The sequence below is a fragment of the Paramormyrops kingsleyae genome, chromosome 6 (genome assembly GCF_048594095.1).
Source record: "Paramormyrops kingsleyae isolate MSU_618 chromosome 6, PKINGS_0.4, whole genome shotgun sequence".
In the NCBI taxonomy this organism is placed as follows: Eukaryota; Metazoa; Chordata; class Actinopteri; order Osteoglossiformes; family Mormyridae; genus Paramormyrops; species Paramormyrops kingsleyae.
This window is the reverse complement of record NC_132802.1, coordinates 26,826,188-26,847,093: the sequence shown is the minus strand read 5'-3', so window position 1 is coordinate 26,847,093 and position 20,906 is coordinate 26,826,188. Positions and strand designations below refer to the sequence as shown.

Sequence of the window (20,906 nt, the reverse complement as noted above, 5' to 3'; positions counted from 1 at the left end):
AGAACCCTTAGAAGCTGCTTCTTTGGGGGCCGTAAAAGTCACAAGTGAAATAAACCCGTAATCTGCTGAATCAGCGAGACAGCTATCCTGGTATGACATGAACCCAGTGACACAGGCTGAAACAAGAGCCAGTGGAATGATGCGAGGACAGGAAGGAATGAGCATGCGTGGCCATCGGCAGCGCGAGCATGTGAATGCGGAACACGCAGCGCGAAGCGGCCTGACTCAGCACGGCTCGCAATGCGGGGCGCTCGCATGGCGCCGCGCTACAGTGACGGAGTGGGTGGCTGCAGCCTTCCCTCCAGCAGCAAAATAAAGGCCCACTGTTTGCAAGACAATAAGGCGCATTGACACTGCAAACAGCAGGATGCGATGCATCACAATCCACAGCCTGACCCGCCTCTGATCCTTGAAGGGGCTGTTAGTTTCCACGGAGACCTCAGTCGCTCCAAGCCTGGCTGGGAGACCCATGCCTCAGGTGAGTGTTCAGCTGCGGGGGGTGGATGTGGGAACCATTCCTCAGATTCTGTGCTAAATTCGGAAAACATCCCCAACACATGGCGACTCATACAGAAAAGGCAGACGCTTTCCATTTCAAGTGACCCCCCCACCCCCTGTGTTTAATATAGAGGCCAGCAGGATAAGAGATTACCACATAAAAAGCCTCCTTTAAGTCCTAAAAAGATTCACACCCACTCCCCTAAAACACCATAGTACTTACAGAAAAATGGCAAAAAGCAACGACATCATATAAACAACCCCCCTATCTAGAAACAGCACTATGTTTCTCAAGGCTTCAGGGTAAACTGCCCCCCGAAGAGCCCTTTGACAAGCTGTGAAGGGCCCGACTCCTAGCAGCTTAAACATTTACTGACCCTGAAAGGCCGTACAGGGCTGGGGGGCTGGGGGGCAGGGGCACCAGGGAACACACTGATAACTTTCATTGGAGCCCAAACGCTTTTCATTAGGAGAGGCTTTTAATTAGAGGGGACTTAAAAGAGCTAAGAGCGTGTGGAAGGGGAGGGGCCAAAGAAGATCAGAGGCAGGAAGGGGGCTGGAACCAAGGCAGATCCTAGCTTTATGGGGCTATACCGTTCCCTACCACCCCAGGGAGAACTTCACGTCTAACCACTCAGTAGGTTACATGCACAGCTAAGTTGAGCTATGGTTATACCTCGACTACGCCATTTAGTCGGACTACTGTCCTTGTCCCAGTATACATGCGCGAGGGCGGAATCGAATTATTGAGCGAAGTATGTCCAATTCCGCTGCAACAGGTGGCGATATGGCTTCTTTCAGCTGGTTAGTATTGGGCTTTTTCCGGCTGACCTATTACGTCACAGATGTAAAAAAAACAAAACAAATAATAACAATGGATGCGTGGACAAATGAAGTGACACAAGTTTTAATTGCGATCTGGTCAGAAGAACAGATACAACAAAATCAGGATAGCATAAAAAGAAATAAAGTATTCTCTATAATATACTATGACCGAGCAGTATTGGAAATTATTCAAATATTGTGATGTGATTTTGCTATAATAAATATTGGGGTATTTATGAAACATAAATTTCTCACAAAACTGTAAGATTGATCTAAACAGCAAGGATGAAAATAATTATGATTGTCTTGGAGAACACATGCAGTACTGGTGTAAAAGCAGAGGAGTAAACTTTAAACTGATTTTTAAACATATACTAGATAATCTTGCTAGGTTTTTTTTTCCTATGACAGAATAAAAATGTTTTAGCGAGACTTGAACTCCCTGCGCTATAATATTCATATTAAATTGAAGGTAAGAAAAAGACTGATCTTAATCAGCTGAATAGTGATGTAAGAACTGCATGTGCAAAACATGCGATGTTGGTATTAATATTGTGTGTCGTCCAGTGCTATAATATACTACAGCCATTTTTCTAATTCAGTACAAGATGTCATTCGGCGCTGGTACCAGTTTTTATGCCAGTGGAAAACCAACACCTTGAAGTACTGTCCTTTTGGTACCTCCTTGAAGTACCAAAAGTACAGTACCTGGTGCAGTGGAAAAGCGTCCTTTAGTTGAGCGGTGAATTGGACAGCGTTGCAGCGCTGTACATCTCGTACGTGCTGTACGTCCTCTGCTATGCTCCAAGCTTCTCCTATTACTTCCAGGTCAAAGCACAGGGGGAATCTGTGGAGCATATGCAGAGCGCCTAGGCCAGTTTCAGTCCAACTGGACGTTTACATGCAGGAGTAAAAACTGACTCCCAATCGCATTATCTGGATGTCTTTAGTCTGACTAAGAAAAATTCGATTTAGTACGATTTCAGTCAGACTAACATGTTTACCTGTACTTTAAAAGTCCAGTTTTAGTCGGATTAACACAATAATTCGATTTTCTTAGTGTGCATATAAACATAGCGAGGGTGCACGTAAACATACTGACTGGCAGATATACATGGTCAGGGCACACGAGCACACCTTAATGAATCAGGCTAATTGGCCTTAAGAAGCCTGAGAGAATATTTGGGCTGAGACTCACACAGGACGTCACCATCGGACGAGCGCGGAGAGCCACATACTGGGGCACAGAGTCTCAGAGAGGGAATAACGGGGCACTTTAAGCATGTGGCACTTAGCAGGATAACATAAACCCTGGGTCAGTTTTTCCCTATTAAGTAGAGCTTACCGTGCAGGCAAACATGATCTTTATTTAGCTCCTGTCGTTCTGGAGCGTGCCGCTTAAGTCCAAGTTGTCTGGTAATTGAACTATTACAGTCCCGGGGATGGGGGGGGGGCGGAGTTAGGAGGCAGCTGCCAACTCTCTCAGCGAAAGGCAGACAGCCACCAGCTTCTCTGCGAAATGGGACAGTGGCCCCACCTGCCCCGAGATGGCGTGGACACACAGGCAGACTGCGGCACAACTGGCAAAACCAGTTTGCCAGAGTGATTCTGAAACGGGTGGTGCTTCTGATAAGCCCTCACAGAAACCAAAGGTACATCTAAACTTTATTTTCAGGGGCTAGACATGAATGAAGTATAAAGGTCACAAAAGCTTCTCCTTTATCTGAACAACATCCAGCATTCAGGCTGGATCTGATTAAATGACTTTCACTTCCACTTATTGCCCCAAGCTGCATTTTAACCGCAACAATCAATTCACCGGCCCATTCAGGTCTTCCCCAAGTGGGACATGTGTCTGACATCAAAACGCAGCATCACTGTTTCGTTTCGGTATGGCTTCTGCTTGTCATTCGCTCTTGTCATAACTCCTTAAATTATACCCCAAGCAAAATCAATCAATAGAAACAACACAGTACATCTGGACTCTCTAAAAGCTATTTTGTCTCAGCTGCCATGGTGGGTTCAAGTAAGAAATTTCAGTTTAAAGCTCAGGTTTTTTAATTTTTATTAAAATCCCCCCTGGAATAAATGAGAATGAATCGCCATGATTGGCTTCGTGGACAGTTGCTGATACAGACGTAAAAAATGTCTGAATGTGTCCAGTTTCTTGAAAGGGCAGAGGATGTTGTGAATAGAAGCTTGTTTTGTGGGGCTGTACCCGCAATCGGCTTTTCAGAAGTTGGACATTGACAAATGGTTGGCCTGCAGCAAAGCTCACACACTCACGCACACACTCACAGAATGCACTACTATCAATGGGGGGGGGGGGGGAACCAGCTGAAGCAGCCGTGACTCTCACAGCACGTGACACACAGAGTCACGGCAGACGACGTGTCACACAGCACGGTGTGGTCACCATCTCGATAAGAGTGCTTTCACACATGAGCCCATTCAGGCATAATTAATGTACTCTTCACACACCTGGGAAACACAAAATGGTAAAAGAAGCCAGGGGGAGGGGGACAGGGATGTGTGTCACTCTCACACTCCCACAGCAAGGGTTACAGGTGTGACTCTCAACTGCAGTATGCTAGCACAACCCAACACTTCAGGAAAAGACACCCATCTACCCTAGGGTGGTCATACGCGGGGGGTGGGATTTATATGGGGGCAGGGGGAACACCTGTCCTCCCTCAAATACTGCTGCTTCCTCTGGCTCCCCTGTAACCTAATGTGAGCAACAGCACAGCTGTAGCTGTGGCTATAAAGGCCAGGGTCCACCAACACAGTGAGGAAGTCACAGCGCTGATCCAAACACAGAGCAGCATCTGTTTGGCCCTTACAGCAATACAGGACAGCACTAAATTATACTACGCTGTCAAAGGCACTCTACACTTGTTGCTGCGCTTCAATATTCAGCAGCAAATTCCACACGAAGAAAAAAACAAAGTCTGTCTCACAGATCCTCTAACAATTACATCTGTTTATATAAAGCATACAGTCCACAAATGCAGTATCTTGAATCTCCTTGAAGACCAAGTTAGAGAGACAGCTAGATGAGACTGCAACTTATACTGTGTATGTATGTATATATAAATATATATATATATATATATATATATATACACACACACACACACACACACACACACACACACACACATACATATTTATATACATACATAGAAACACACACACATATGGGACACTGTAAAGCCAAAACTGGAATAGGCCACACAAACCAAAATAGAAAAACTAACAAAATATTTTTGACTGGGACATCGATGCTGGAATTCTACTTCATATCTATGTTTGAACACAGCCAAAGCATAATCTAGGAAAATCTAAAGAAAGCTAGTAATTAGAGTTCAACCGCAGTCAAGAGGAACAAATTACTTTTCCAAGCCTCAACGAAATCTTATGCATGCAGTAGTTTTGTATTGTCTTAAACAAACAACTACAAAATAAAACAAGATACTTCAAGCCATATACAGATATGATGCCCAATCGTCTTATTATTTATCTAAAAATGATGCTCGAGTTCTGTAAGACCAGCATCTGTCATACGCACAGTCACATACATGCACGGGTCAAGCCGAGACACGTTCTATTAACGTCCCGTAACACATAGCCTGACATCAAAGCCCTTCGCGTCTGGAAAACCACACTGTCTACTGAGATACACATATGAGAACTAGATACGAAGTGTGCACCGTCCATTCTGTGGAGGTGATACGACCGCATATGTGCTTTTCGTACGATAAAACAGCGCTGCTCCAACTGTCTTCTGTGTGATGATACACTGACTGAAAAAGACAAAGTCTAGTTCCACAGATATATATATATATATATATATATATATATATATATATATATATATATATATATATATATATATATATATATATCTATCACACACTGAACATGTAGGAGACAAATTAGTTCACTGGTGTTTGCAAGGCAAATACACAAGAACGACGAGTGTGTGTTTGGGAATATTAAGTATATTACGTCCCGATCGTGAAACGCAAGTTTTAAAAACTTATTCAACACAAAAGGTTAGATTCGGGAGGAGCATGGACCCCGAAGTCAGTCCCTTCACAGTGAGACCGTCACCGCGGGACCCGTTCGCGAACATGGGGTCCCACACACTCCACTCCCGCTATAAAAGCGTTACGGACCACGCTGACTGAAAGTTAATGTCGGTGCTCCGGGATTCGTTTCTTACCTTGTTTCAGCCATTTTCCTTACATTGTACGATCGAAAAGTCCGGAGTGAAACTACGGTGCTAGTTTTCCCCACGCAGCGTGTGAACGACACACTGCCGATGAATCTCCACCCCCCGCCCTGTGTGAGTCAATCGGCCTGCACCCCCCTCCCGCCCGTCCGCCTCCGGCTCCCCCCCCCCCCCCCGGAGGTGCTGGCTGGCAGGATGCGTAACCCGATCCCAGCGCAGCTCACAGCAGCCAACACAACTGGGACTCCGGGGTGGAATTCCTCCCCTACAAGCTGCTCTCAGACCGTGCTTCTCGCATTTTCCGTGACTCAATAGGTCCATCTAGTGGTAAGTGTGAGTAAAGAGCCGATCCTAAACCGGGCAGAGCGAAGCGAGATGTGGCTGATGCTGGACTTCTATGGTGCATCAGAGCATCGGCACAAGGTTGATCTTGATATTGGGAGTAGGGTTGCCACCTATCCCGGTTTTCCCGGGATCGTCCTCTTTTTTGAGCATCTGTCCCGGTAAGTTAACATTCTTTCCCAGGACAGGAATCGTCCCGGATTTTTGTGGAAATGTACATCTAGTTTAGAATTTTATAAATAAGACCTCACTTGGTTAATTTTAACGCTATTGTTTTTCCTTCCTGGTTATGTTTATATATCCAATCCTATGTCCGTAAATGGTTAAAAGCGGCTAAAACACATCAACAACTGGCCATGTCTATACTTTTATTTGATTGGTGAGAGATGTACGAAAGCTTACTTACTGCCCCGCGCGTCCCCATCCACAACCCCACCCCCGTTACTTAAATTGCTTGGTAGAAGTAAAGTTACTTAAAAAAAACGACTTTATTTTGTCGGTTTCGTGAAATGAAGGGAGTGATGGGCGAGGAGGACAACAAAACGATATTGGACGAGCCACAGGCGTCAAAGAAATAGTTATTTACACATACAACGCCTGCTGGTGCTGCTTCCCCCAGAACCCCAAGGCTCCACTAGGGTTGAGCAGCTAGCTGGCTCCCCTTAGCTGGCCGCTGGCTCCCGTCGCAGAAGGCAGCGACGACAGAAGCAAGTTAACCTTGGGTTAGACCCCCAAGAGGCAGTAGAGATCTACTGTCTGCTGTCTGAGCTCCATGGAGTAATCAAGCATGAGGTGTCCAAGTCTCACCTGTATCCTGAGGTATCTGAGGATGTGCCCGTTGATTTCCAGCAGCCAGGTTTCTGCTGGGGGCTTACAACTCTCCGCAGCTCAGGAAGAAAAAGCAATGGAGGCAACGAAGTTCCCTAGTGCCCTGCCCAGGAGATGCCGCCACCGCTTGGCCACGGGATCCCAGCCCAGAGGAGGCTGCCCTGTTATGAATGCTTGACCCTGGTGAGGTCTCTGCCATCCTGCTTCCTGAAGTGCCCAAGGTGTTTGAGCTCCGCCCATCTCCAAGGGTGTCCGAGCTCCACCGGTCTCCCAAGGTTCCCGGCCTGTCTCCTGAGGTCCTGCTCGAGCTCCGCCCATCTCTCAGGTGCTCTACCTTTCTTTCGCGGCATCTGAGCTTTGCCTGTCTCCAGTGATCTGCCAGCCTTCTTGCCGCCAGGCGCCCCAACCCAGCCTTGCTCACAACCAGGCACCCCAGCCCCTGCTCCGCAGTTTCCAGCTCCTGCCTGCTGCTCAACTGTGGCCATCACCCCGTCAGCTCCTGCTCTGGCCCCAGCTCATCTCCAGCCCCAAGCCTGGCCCTCTGCTGGCCTCCAGCCTCGAGCCTGACTTCCTAGTTGCTGCCCGCTCAGTGCAGGTGAACCCAGAGGAGGACCCACTAGATGTCCTGGAAGGGGACCCCTCTGATCTGACTGTGTCCTGCACCTTGGACCCCGGTTCACGTCCCAAACCTGAACCACCCCTGTTCCCTGTACTGAGGTGGCCACCAGTATCAACGGGGGACAAAGAGAGGGGGCAGCCATGTCTCTGTCTCCTGTAGAGGGAGATGGGGGCACGCCATCCATGGCCACCGTTCTGGCACCTTGGGGCCCCCTGCCCAGCAGGCCCCTCAGACCCCTCCTGTTCCTGTTCCTGCTCCCTTCCCTATTCTCAGCCTTCAGGTTCCCCTTCTCCTTCGGGTTCCTGCCCTACAGTCTTTACTCCAATGTCCTTTCCCTTTCTGTTTCCTGAGTTTGTGGTCTTGCCCTGGTTTTCCTGTTTCCGACCCTGGTGACCCTTCACCCACCCAGATCTTGTCTCAGTCTTGGTCTTATCTGTTCTTCCTGCAGTCCCTGGCCCTGTACGTATCCATTCCCTGACCCTGGTAAGGTCTTGTCTTGCCTGTCCTGGGTCTCATTTTGTATTGGTCACGGGTCTTATGTGGTGATTCCGTTTCTGAGTCTGTGTGGTCCCCCTAGTGTTGTAGTACTCTGGGTCCTGGATGTTTGGCCCTGTTCTGTCGTGCCTGGTCCTGTGCTTTCTCTGTTGTTTGCCCTGGTGTTGGGTCCCTCTTAGTCCCCTGTCTCGTCTCACATCTTCCCCGTTAGTACCTGCTTGTCTGGTGCTCAGTCCTGTTTTGTCCGGTACCTTGTCATCCCGTGTCCTGTCCAGTATCTCTCTTGTCCTGTACCCTGTTTGGTCCCTGTGGATCCCCTCTCCAGTGCACATATTTGGGGGGGGGGGTTACTGTCATACCCTGCATTCCTGCCCCCTCGTTTGATCTCTTATCAAAATATTTATTACAGGGGACGTCCCAAGCATCATCTTTCTAGACCAATTGCAATCATTGTGCTTCCTTAGCGAGGCTCAGACATTCTGCCCCTCAGTGTCTTTACTATTATTCCCTGTCTTTTGTGGTCCAATTACTTCCCCACCCCTGTATGATAAGGCTGCCAATCATCTCCTTGATCAAAGCTTCCGGAAAGCATAATCATAGCAAGATGGCCCCCACAATGTTTTATAATCTTGGCAGAGAGCCCATCACCGACCAAGAACATTACAGGGGAGATTCAAGCAAAACTCCCAGGGAGTACCGTGAGAATCCAGGTGTTTTTTTCAATAATGACCAGTGATAATCTTGGCACTGTCCACTGGCCATAAATGTCTTAGCTACTGAGTCAATTATATTCTTTGGTGTTCAACATATTGATAAGCTTCGGTGCTAACAAAGGCACATAGTCATACATCCAGGGGTACAATAAGATACAAATACAACTTCAAGGTTATCATCAGATGCAAAAACACTTATTTTAGTTACATTGTGCAGCAGTAATTGGTCTGCATTCTCTGAAGGTTACAAGGTCACACTGTATGGTTTACATCAACGTTTGGTTACGTCTTCATATAGTCCTAATGATTACATTCTCTATGTTATACAGTGTTATATATTATTTTATACAATTTAAATGGAACTAGCATCAAAGGAGATATTCATGTATGTAAATGCAGATTTCAAATAAAACTTTAAAAATGACATGGAAGTTGTTCTTTTCGGAATTCTTACTTTGTTATACTTGCACAGCTGTTCATTTAGCCAGGTTTGTGACGTATGATGCCATTTACTATGGTGCACTACGTTTATTGACACAATTAGGAATGCGCAATGTAATGTACATTAGAAGTATGTAAACACGGTGACAAGACAACATATTTTGAATGATGTACTGTTTCTTTTTCGCAAGTCACACGGGGGTCACAAAATCTAACGTCAGTTGTCAGAAAAAGTCACGACCAGAGCTGAACTGTACAACACAGTAATGAATTCTTTCCAGGATTATAATTTGAGCAGAAGTCTTTTGACTCCTTTGTCAGTTTTTTCCTAAATTTTATGGGGTCACAAAATCTGATGGCAGCTATCAGAAAATGTGAGTTCCCTGCAGGAGCTTACTGGTGCACCCCAGGTATGAAGCTTACTGGTGCACCCCAGGTATGAAGCTTACTGGTGCACCCCAGGTATGATGCATCAGTGGGTACTGATGCATCCCCATGCCATCACAGATGCTGGCTTTTGTGCCTTTTCTGACAGAAATCTGGATGGTCAGTTTCATCTTTGTCACAGAGAACTCGACCCCATTTTTTCTGAAAATAAGCTGAAATGTAGACTCATCTGACCACAGCACACCATTCCATAGTCTTTCGGTCCACCTGAGATGAGCTTGGGCTCACAGAACTAGCCAGCATTTCTGCATAGAGTTGATGTATGGCTTCCCCTATTGTAGATGTCGCAATACCTAAGTTCTCTACAATCTTGCAAATACTGGCACAAAGGGGTGAGCCACAATCCATCCTTACTTGCAAAGACTGTGCCTTTGATGGATGCTACTTTTATACCCAATCATAATATCTCACCTGCTACCAATTAGTCTGCTTAATGTGGAGTCTTCCAAACTGGTGTTACTGGAATATTCTGTGCACTTTTCAATCTTCAATCTCTGTCCCAACTTTTGTCGAGTGTGCTGCAGCCATGAAATTCTAACGTTGCTTATATTTCCAAAACACAGTTGGTTAGTCCAGCTGTTGAATATCTTTTCTTTGTACTTTTGTTAGTTTAATAAAGGTTCACATAAATTAACATATTGCAGATTTTTGTTTTTATTGCATTTTAGAAAATATCCCAACTTTTCTGGAAATGAGGTTTGTAAAAATGAATAGTATATAAGTAAGGCTAACTAAATGCTTTTTTTGAGATCTGTCTTCCATCTGTATTTCCAATTGTGTAATAAAAAGCACAAATCTTGTGTTTGTTTTTGTCAGCACCTAAAGGGTTTACCAATTCAAATTCTATTTCATATAAATGGATTCTAATAGCCAAACATCTTCATGATAGCAGTATTTTCATAGCACTTCTGTAATCAGGACAATGGAGTATGTACCAATTTTATGCCCTGGCAAGCCCCTTAGTATGTAATGTACTGGCTCAGTCAAACCTAGTTTGGATTTACAATGATGCTTCAACATATAAGGGGAGTGAACTATCTTTGTTGCTTCATCATACAAATCTGACTGTATAACCTTAAGGACAGTCATTCAAGTTAAAATCATTTGCTCTAGATGATACCAAAATATATATATATTTTTGAGAAAGGAAAACAAAAAATTCATATCACCAACAATTTCTTGTTGCACTGAAACTGGTAAGTGATTGAGCTCGGCGGTATGACCAAAAAATTATATCACGGCATTTTTCAAAGTTTCGGTTTCACGGTATACAACGGCATTTTTTTTTAAAACATATGACTGACGTTTATCACATTTTACAGGATACATTTTTGTTTTACGTTTTTGCATTGTTTCCAGATTAACTATATTATTTTATTATTAGCCATTGCGCCTAAGCTAACTGCTTATAGGTAAATGGCTAATGTTAAGGTGTGCCCCGGCCAAGTTAACATTCTTGATAAGTGTTTAATAGTTCAGTGCTGCTGGAATGCAAGCTTTACTGACTTCGCGAAATTTCTCATAAAGACCCTGATGACATCCTTAGCCTTTCCATGCTCCTCTGTAAAATACTTCCAAATGGCACTTTTGCATTTTTTGTTTGGGACTGCAGCAGCATGCAAAGTGCTTTCAACTGCAGCATATGTCATGTTCGGCCAGCTCGGTATGTGTGCGTTAACCAGTGGGAATACATTCAGCGGAGGGGCTGCGCCAGTGTGTGTGTTAGTGCATGCGACGCGTGCACGTGCGCCTGTGCTGTAGTGGTGCTGTGTGAAGTGTGGCGAATGACGCGAAAACCGCACTGTTGGTATCAATAATGGTTTAATATGGATTAGAATCTGAGAATCGATTTTTGACAACACCAGTGTATCGTTATTTTCAACTCCAGTGTCAGCTATATCTTCTGTTTCTGATCTTTCGCGGTACATATTTACCGGTGCAGCAGTGAAAAAGGTCCCCCCCTTAAACAGTTTCCAACTGCGCCACTTTCCGAACGTTGTGTAGGCTATTTAAACTGGTATTGCGGTATAAAAAAATTAATATAATAACAATAATAAGAAATGGCTTTTGGTATGAACCGGAATACCGCCCAACACTAGTAAGTGGTTTTTCTCTCTGCATTTCAGAATAAAACTAAACAAGTTATCCTTGAAATTATCTAAAATGTTATCCATATTAGGGGGCTTGTAACATTACACTCTGGTGATGTTTTGGAACTTGTTTCCAGATGTGAACCACTGAGTTCCTCATTTTCATCTTCTATTTCATTTTCCTGAAGTATTACTGAGCATTTTTGTTTATGGTATACATGGCACCGAAAAGATTCATACTTTGAAAAGCTTGACTGTGGGCCACCTAGCCCACAAGTAATAGTGAAGTTGGGTTCATGGGCATGAACAAACCTTATTTGTTGAATACATTTCATTAGGGTAAATGTTTTTCTTGAACATTTTGGACTCTGGTGTGAATGTGGCATATTATAGCCAACAGAGTAGATTGATCACCCTGTTTCAGGTTATTGGCAACATTTTTCTCCTTCTTCTGTGATGTTCACAATGTACCTTTGAAGGAACATCAGAGTGTTCCTGAGAGGAGCAGGATAAGCCGAAGATAAAATAGGTGGAAGAAGCAGCAATGACGCCTTCATCCACTACAGTGTAGGATTACACACACACACACACACACACACACACACACACACACACACACACGGCGATTCAGATAACAAGGCAAAGGAAGGCCAGCATTCCATTTTTTTGGCTCAGGGAGCTAGAAACCTAGGAATAACAACCTGGGCCTTGATTAAAAGGGTCAAACCCTAGAGCAAGCAGAGAGATAGAGAATGCCGCTTCTTTCAAAAAGATTTATGACCTAAAGGTCAAAAAGGTCACGGGTCAAAAGTTCACTGGGTGGGCGGGCTTGGGGCGTGGTTAGGGTGGTACCATGTGACGTCACGACTAGTGACGTTGGGAGAGGGGCTGTTTTTTTTAATTAATTATTATTTTTAAATTATTTATTTATTATTATTATTATTATTTATTTTATTATTAATTATGTTTTAAATATTTATTTTTATTATTAATTATTTTTAAATTATTTATTATTATTACAAATTTTTTTAAATGATTATTATTATTTTTTATTATTATTATCATCAATAATGATAAATAAATAAATTAATTTTTTTATTTTATTATATTATTATTATTTTATTTTGAGGAGAGAAGTTTCAGCAGTGAATTGTGTGCTTATGAGTGGGGTTTGTCCGCCGAATAGCCCCGTGCTACGAGGGTGACGGTGCCGAGCACGGAGCTGAGCGCAGGGCTGAGCGGGTCGGTTACCTGATGGAGTGTGAGCGTAGGCTGGGTCTGCTGCGGTACTGTTGGAAGGTCCCCGTCGGTCTGGCGGAGCGTGTAAATGTTGTACTTGGGTATAGCGCAAAGGACTCGGAGAGAGCGATGTCGGAGCTTATCCCGGTGCTGCGTGAGTCTGAAAGAAACTCTGTGAGAATGAGAAAGTTGGAGCTAAGGATGAGAGGAGGTGGGTCTGGGAAAATGGGTCTGCCGCTATTCTCCTCCAATAAACGCTTAGCAGCAGTTTGGGGGTGTGCCTGTGCCTGTGTCTGTGAAAGCTGACACCCCCTGCAGCAGCAGTTTGGCCGAGTGTGGTAGGGTTTTTCTCAAACTTGTTTCAAGTTTGTGTTTTTCCTAATGCAGCCGTTATATTACATCAGCGTAGGTCAAATCCCGATCAAACTGTAATTGGGCCACACATCAAATTGGACATTTTGTCTTACAGTATATTTTGTTTGAAGTTTTGCTTTTTCTCATGCACCTGTTATGTACATCCCCGTAGGTCATCCGGGTCATCTGTAACAATTTGGGCCATGTGTATAGTGACAATAAAAAGGCATTTCATTCATTCATAATATGTCGGACACAATGGCTCTGAGCACGAGGGAGTCCGCGGTGAGGCGCACGAGCTGCTAGCTGATGTAACGCTGCGAACGGTGGGGGCTCTGACATTCTTAAGGTGCGGCTAACTATCCCCGAGACACTTTAGCCAGGATCGTGTATATTTGCGCTTAATGCTGTTGTCAATGTCAGGGTTTTGTTGAGTCTTATAGGGAGCTGGCGAGCAATAACATTTTTAGCTGGTCCTTTTCATTCAGTACATACACGCTTTAGAAGAAAACCTAATCACCATTAAAAAAAAATAAAAAACGTACAAAACTATTGAAATCTCCCACAAGCATGTGCATATTTTTCTGGTTTGCATGTTGTGTGTGGTTGCCTAAGCACAGTCGGCCTAGTGTTTGATAGGTGATGGAGAAGCGTACGGTCGTGGGGACAGTAAACTACATGCGCCTATGCCAACAGGTGTTCAAGTATAGCTACAAACATGGATGCTTTCTTTAACGTACAACAGTTAAAGGCTCATTTAGTTTTGTTAACATTCTTAATTTTATTCTATTCAATTAGCCTCTAATCACCTTACATTTGTTCTGATTTACTGTAGTCACCAATTAGAGTATTTTAAAACAATGTCACTGAAATGTCACCACATGTTAAAGCTAACAAAGTAACATGATTATATCAGCGGAACAAACAAGTCGCCGGTACGTATAGACAGATCATGTGTTGCTCAACAATCGACAGCATTTTGAAATCTATTTGTATTTAGACAAATATATAGGGAATAAAGAGTTGTGTTTTAAAAGGCAGACACTGAGGCCGAATTTAAATTGGTCACAATTGTATTTTTTTCTGCAGCTAGAAGTGTCGGCTGAGCCTGATTTTAATTGGCATGTCGGTTTAGGATTCTTGCAGTAGAAGTTATGTAGTGAATTACGGCACTCTGAAATTAAGTGATATGTGTATTAGAATCGTGAAGTGTCATCTTCCTTTGTTTTAGGCTCACCCCGGGCATTTTATGAACTGTAATGTAATATCAGACAGTGTGTGATGCATTTCTAAAGGCATGTTATATATGACCATTTCGTGGAAACGTCTCATGGAAAAATGTAGTTGCAGTTTGTCAGGACTAAAGGCTTCAAAACAGTTCCTGTCTGGTTGAAGGCAGAGAACAGGACATGCTTTGCACTTCCGAGGGGTTTTTGTATGTACTGTATAATATCATAGTGCTGGATTAGTATGTACTGTATAATATCATAGCGCTGGATTAGTATGTACTGTATAATATCATAGCGCTGGATTAGTATGTACTGTATAATATCACAGCGCTGGATTAGTATGTACTGTATAATATCATAGCGCTGGATTAGTATGTACTGTATAATATCATAGCGCTGGATTAGTATGTACTGTATAATATCACAGCGCTGGATTAGTATGTACTGTATAATATCACAGCGCTGGATTAGTATGTACTGTATAATATCATAGCGCTGGATTAGTATGTACTGTATAATATCATAGCGCTGTATTAGTATGTACTGTATAATATCATAGCGCTGGATTAGTATGTACTGTATAATATCATAGCGCTGGATTAGTATGTACTGTATAATATCATAGCGCTGGATTAGTATGTACCGGCATGCTCACTAGCCAAGTGCCGAGCCCTGTTTGTCTCTGGTGCTGTAAAAACTTCGGTTGTGTCTTCAGTTTACCTTAACTCCAACAAGTTATTCGGCTAAGCAAGAAATCCTGGTTTGTGAAGTGCCCCCGATCTCAAACCTATTGAAAATTTGTGGGTTATGCTTAAAAGCCGGGTCTGTGCCAGGAACCCAACTAGTTTAAATAAACTAGAAATTCTGCAAAGAAGAGTGGTCAAATATTCAGCCAGAATTATGCCAGAAGCTTGCTAATGGCTACCAAAATATTCTGGTTGATACCTGTTGTACTTCTGTATGTAAACTTGTGACCACAACTAAAATGTGGTTTTTGTAAAGAAAGCGCCATCTCATGGTAACACCCTGCAAGTGAATAAATGGGTGGGTTTAGACGAAAATTTAGGCACACCCCCAGAAGGAGGGGGGTTACTCCCTTTGGCTGGCTTTTGGCTGGCAGCCTGCAGGCAGCCGGCTTGGAGGGGAGAGTTGAAGTGGCTGCATCTGTATGTTATTGTGATTTATACTACTGCACAGTACTGGCATTAAACTCTGGTTGTCTTTAGAAAAGACATACTGTAACACAATTTAAATACAAATACAACAGAGATATAATGTACAAAATACGCTATTAGTCTATACAGCTAACCTTGTCTTGTTGCAGTTTCTCCAAGCATTCGTCGATAACAGCCCCTTTTCTGAGTGCTGGAATTGAACCATCCATATCTGCAAATAAAAAGTTTAACCAATATTTGGTAATCACTGTTTTTGATTATAAGTATGTATTTAAATATATATTTATTAGCAAAAAAAACTGTTTAAGTTTGCTATCTGACAAAGAAAAATCAAATAAACAGCTTAATAGTTTAAAATAAAACATAACATTGAAATAATTTTCCAATAAATGTTTACGTTACATTACAAGGTAGACCGAGCTGTTAAAGCATTGCAGTAATCGAGAGGACATAATCACAGACTGCTAGGTTTCACTGATAACTGCTCACTAAATTTACACCAAATAGTTAAATTAACTGACGGAAATAATAAGGTTTACGCAAGATTGATTACTTACCTTTGTTTTAGTGTTCAAATAAAGAGTTTATTAGACATCATCATTCTGTGCGCAAATATACATCACTCATCTACGTACGTTACCATGTCAAGTCTGACACAAAACCTGTCCCAAAATCACGGGACAGAGACTTGGGTTATATCGAGATCACGAGAAAAAATAAGTTGTGATCTCGAGAAAACGAAAAGAAAAAAACATCTGATGCGTGCCCTAATCTTTTAAATCTCCCCATTCACGTGGCGCTTGGATTAATTGTCCTTTTGCGATGATGGTAGTTTTACATTTCAGTAACCAAAAGGCAGAGTTTCCCCACCAGTCAACAATCGGCGTTTGTCGTAGACGACCCAAGAGGCCTATTAAACAGGCCAAAACTTTTCATGTCGCGTTCGATTTTGTTACAGTGCGTCATTATAGGGGGATTATTCCTACATCCTCCGATGCAGTTTTCAATCAATCCGATCATACTGTCAAAGTTTACCTTTTGAAATGTTTCGTAATTTAAAGTAATGCCCTTACATTTTAACTATGTTTTCCCGTTGTTGAGTCTGTAGCAGTAACTTTCTGGTGATAGTGCACCCCAAGAAGTGATGTATTCGTTGGGGCCTAATTCGGATGTGAGCTCTCCCAGGTAATTCCCTGTAAGGTTGGGTCGTATTCACCCGGCATGTTTATGTAAAGGATACTGTCTGTGTTGTGATACAGGACTCCCGACATCCCACCCTGCAAGAACTAATTTCAGGGAGGTGCCCCCCCCCCCACAAGAAGGTACTGTAGATGTAACTTCAACAAACGTAATTTCACAGAAAAGAATTTCTATATTGCCTATACATATAAATATTTGTTCATTAATTTTCTCTAGTCAGCACACTAAATTACGAAGACCAATATTATTGTATTACTTTGATAATAATCTAAGTAGATTATTCTTTTACTATTTATGCAAACTCCTTAATTATATTCCATTGCTACTTTACAAAAGTCTTCAAGGAGTTTGGTCTTTTCATGACAGCCTTGGCAACTAGTCAAGTGTCTAACTGGTGTAGACCTGAATAATACAGCACATGAAATGACACTTGTTAAACTCACCTCAACATGCCTTTTACAGTCGTTTAAATCGTCATGAGCAATGCTGAAATCACTGTTGAAAATAGTACAGCGCGCAACATTGTCATTATTTTTCATCCTTACTAAACAAGGATACACTTTTGTGTGAAATACGTTTTATATTTTCTTTTTTTGGGGCACTCTCCCTCTGCTATGATGCTCCACTGAACCAATAACTTCGGTAGAAGCCCGCCCGCACTGAAATCTGATTGGCTTATTTTGTTAAGTAAACCAATCAGGATGCTGTCCGTCTAACACGGGCTGCATGAACAGACACACACGCATTGATCCACCCATATGCACCTTCTCTCTCTCTCTCTCTCTCTCTCTCTCTCTCTGTCATTCCGTCGTGCGCGCGCTTCTCTCAAGTGTGCGAGGCACACGCTACTGTCTCGCGTTTATGCTCTTGTTTGTTTGCTCTAGTTTCCGGGATATTTTATTCAATTTGCGGGCATCCGGGAGTCAATATGCGGGAGACTCCCGGAACTTCTGGGAGACTTGGGATGTCTGAGACTCTGTCCCGCGATTTTCCAAATTCTTTGTAAAGCGTTACCCACCCGCACGCGGTAGTTTAAGTTTAACGGGCTATGAACATGTTAGTCTTTCCTGGTGAGAGTTTATAGGAAGACCTGTAACACCAGAAACGCTTGAAATCTCGCACAACTCCAAGCAGAAAAAACGCCCCAGGGTGAGATGTTTGGAGCATGTTTTGCCTAGTTTACCCCAGAGAGTTACGCAGAAGCTTGGCGACCTCCCTCTAACCCCCGTTAGACACAATCTTATCGGGGTGCAATTCGATTCCCTCATGCTCAAGATGCCTGTCTATGCCCGCTTTAACAGAATGCCCAGACGGCCCCTCCTGGCTGTTCTCGATCGCGCACGTCCAGCAGAGGGAAACACATTCCCATTTGGCAGTCTGCTGGGTAGGACTGGGAAAAACAGCTCGTGCGGGGGATTCAATGTGGCTTTGATCATGAGGGGTTAATGATTAAGTACATCTATGCAGCTATTAATTTCTAATAAAATAGCTTCTAAAATATAGTAGATAGCAGAAAGAGGAATTGATACTGGGCCTGCATGATGGAAAGATCTTACCCATGCAGCTGCAGAGCATTAAGAATGGATAGTGTGCACAAAACAGGAACTCATCAGTTAACTGACGCTTATTTTTAACTGAGTGCTAGACAAAGGCGGGGATCATGAACCTGCTGGCTAATGGGCTTACTGGCAAACTAGAGCATAACGTCAGAACATTTATATTAAAACATTTATGCATATACCAGCTGAGTAGAACAAAGGTTAGAACATGTTGTAGTCACGTACATGGGAAAGTACCGAGGAGAAAAGGGGGGTTGACACCCCAGAGGGCCTATAAAGGGACAGAGCCGATACATGCGGTTTGAGCTTAACTGTCTTCCTGTACATGCTGTATGTATGTGAGATGGGCGCTCCCTGATTGCAATCAGAGTAGACAATAAACTGGTGACTTGCAACTACTCCTCGAGTGTGCAGTGAATCTCTTCTCATCAACGGACCCGGCGGAGTTAGACTCCAACAATCAGACCAAAGTATTCAATCAGAGGTTTAAAATTTGAATGAATGACTCCCGGTGCCCCACGGGGAATTCAAATTTAGCCAGAGTGAATGGGTACAGCGACGTGAAATCCACGTACCAGATGCGCTATTCCCCCGAGACATCTAACGTAGGCGAATAATCGACGTCGTCCCAAATGGCCTTCCATACATAATGTACCTGTTAAGACGTTATTTGTTTGCGTGTTGACATGTCAAAATTTGACGTGTTAACACGGACGTCAAAGTAGACGTTAAGTCCCAAATGGCATTGGAGAACCTGCTGAGCCAGTTTCACCTCAAGGACAAGGATCCAGACCTGAGCAGTCTGGAAGGCTCGGTCCCTGGAGCCCTACAGGTCCTGTGGAGATGCGCTGGGCCCCTTTCTGGCCCCTTGGTGCTTTGCTCCCTCTTCGCCACATGTGCCACCCCTTATGAAGATATTCTGCTCTCCCACAACCAGTCGCCCCAGAGTTGCTTCCACAGAGTCTAGGACCGCAAAGGCTTCCCAAGAGAAAAGGGACCAGAGCAGGAAGACGGAGGAGTCTGTGGTCAGCCAGGCAGAGGGCAAGGGCTCAGCAGAGAGATTGGATTCTGACAGTCCTGAAGAAGAGGAAGTGATGTCATCCATCTTCCCTCCCTCTGCTTCTCCGTGATGCCTGAACTTGAGAAGCATGTAGCCCAGTCTAATTTTGGTATGTTACCTGTTGCCAAAACTGCCTTATATCTCCTTGAATGATAATTTGTGTGTGTGTGTGTGTTTTGAGTCTTTTTTTTCCCCTATGTTATACTGTTCGACCCCCAAACAGCGCTTCTCGCGGCCTTAGGGGTTCAGTCTGATAGAAAATACTGTACCTCAGGGTCGTGAGTTTTAGCGTAAGACCAATCGTGTTCCCAAATCGATTCTACATTCATATTAAAATTTAAAAATTAAAATTAAAAAGATATTAAGATCATGAACAAAGTGGAGTGGTTAATGTCAGATGGAAAAAAAAACAAATATATAAACTTGAACGAGGGCAAACAAAAACACACAAAATATACAGGAATTGCTGTAGCCACATATAATAATAATAATAATAATAATAATAACAATAATAATAATAATAACAATAATAACAATAATAACAATAATAATAATAATAACAATAATAATAATAATAATAATGACCGCGCAGTCACTTCGGTTTAACACACCTCCACCGCGCCGATGCGCTCTGCAGCAGCCCCGTGACACACACGCCACGCAGCCGCTGTGTTCCCGGCCTAACAGTGAGCACGTTTACAGGCAAGATCAAATTATTATGTTAGTCCGACTAAAACCGGACTTTTAAAGTGCATGTAAAAATCTTAGTTCGACTGAAATCGAACTTGATCGAATTTTTCGAAATCGGACCAAGGCACCCAGATAATTCGATTTTAAATCGATTTACTCCTGCATGTGTACGCTCAATCGAACTCAAACTGGACTAGGCGTTCTACCAATGCTCCTCGACCTGCAAGATGTGCATGTAAACGTAGTTACTGGGATGCGGGTCTCATCTAGAAATATAATATAATATAATAGATAAGGGATGGATAATATAATATAATATAATATAATATAATATAATATAATATAATATAATATAATATAATAAAGCTTTTCATTGAGTTTCTGTTCATGTGTACCCCGAGATAATGAAACAGGGCGGCTATGATCCGGAGTTATCGCAGGCGGTCCCCCCAGCGGAGGTGGGATTAGTGTGAGGTTGGGGGTGGAGGGTTTTTGCGTTTAGGATGTTCGGTTAGGGTCGCACTTCAGTTTACTGAGAAAAGCTTGGCCAGGAGCTTTGTATGTGAAGGAGCGAGTCTCATGCTGGACGCTGGACGCCCCTTCGGCGACATGTGAGTTAGAAATTGAGGTGCATGTGGCTCCGTTTAGTTTCAAATTTTAGCTGTTTAGAAAACTTTTTGTAAACGAGAATAATAAGCTTCTATCAACTATTTTATGAAATATGCGCTTTCAGACACTTGTGAATCGATATTGTATGAAGGGACACAAAAACTTGACGCTTGTGAATTTAATTAACTTTGCGTGTTTTGGTACTAAGTCTCCCTGTATTCTACGTCGACGAAAAAGTAGGTTTTACTAAGGTTTG

The 20,906-nt window shown here is 43.2% G+C and overlaps 1 protein-coding gene across 1 annotated transcript in view; it reads right to left on the bottom strand.

Annotated features, from left to right (window-relative positions):
- The window catches only part of LOC111860616 (rho GTPase-activating protein 39-like), a 46,544-nt gene extending 40,853 nt beyond the window's left edge, over positions 1-5,691 (bottom strand). The window contains exon 1 of the mRNA XM_072712946.1: positions 5,552-5,691. Coding sequence (XP_072569047.1) covers positions 5,552-5,565 — 14 coding nt within the window. The 5' untranslated portion in view covers positions 5,566-5,691. The remainder of the gene's footprint in view (positions 1-5,551) is intronic.
- Positions 5,692-20,906: the final 15,215 nt, after the last annotated feature.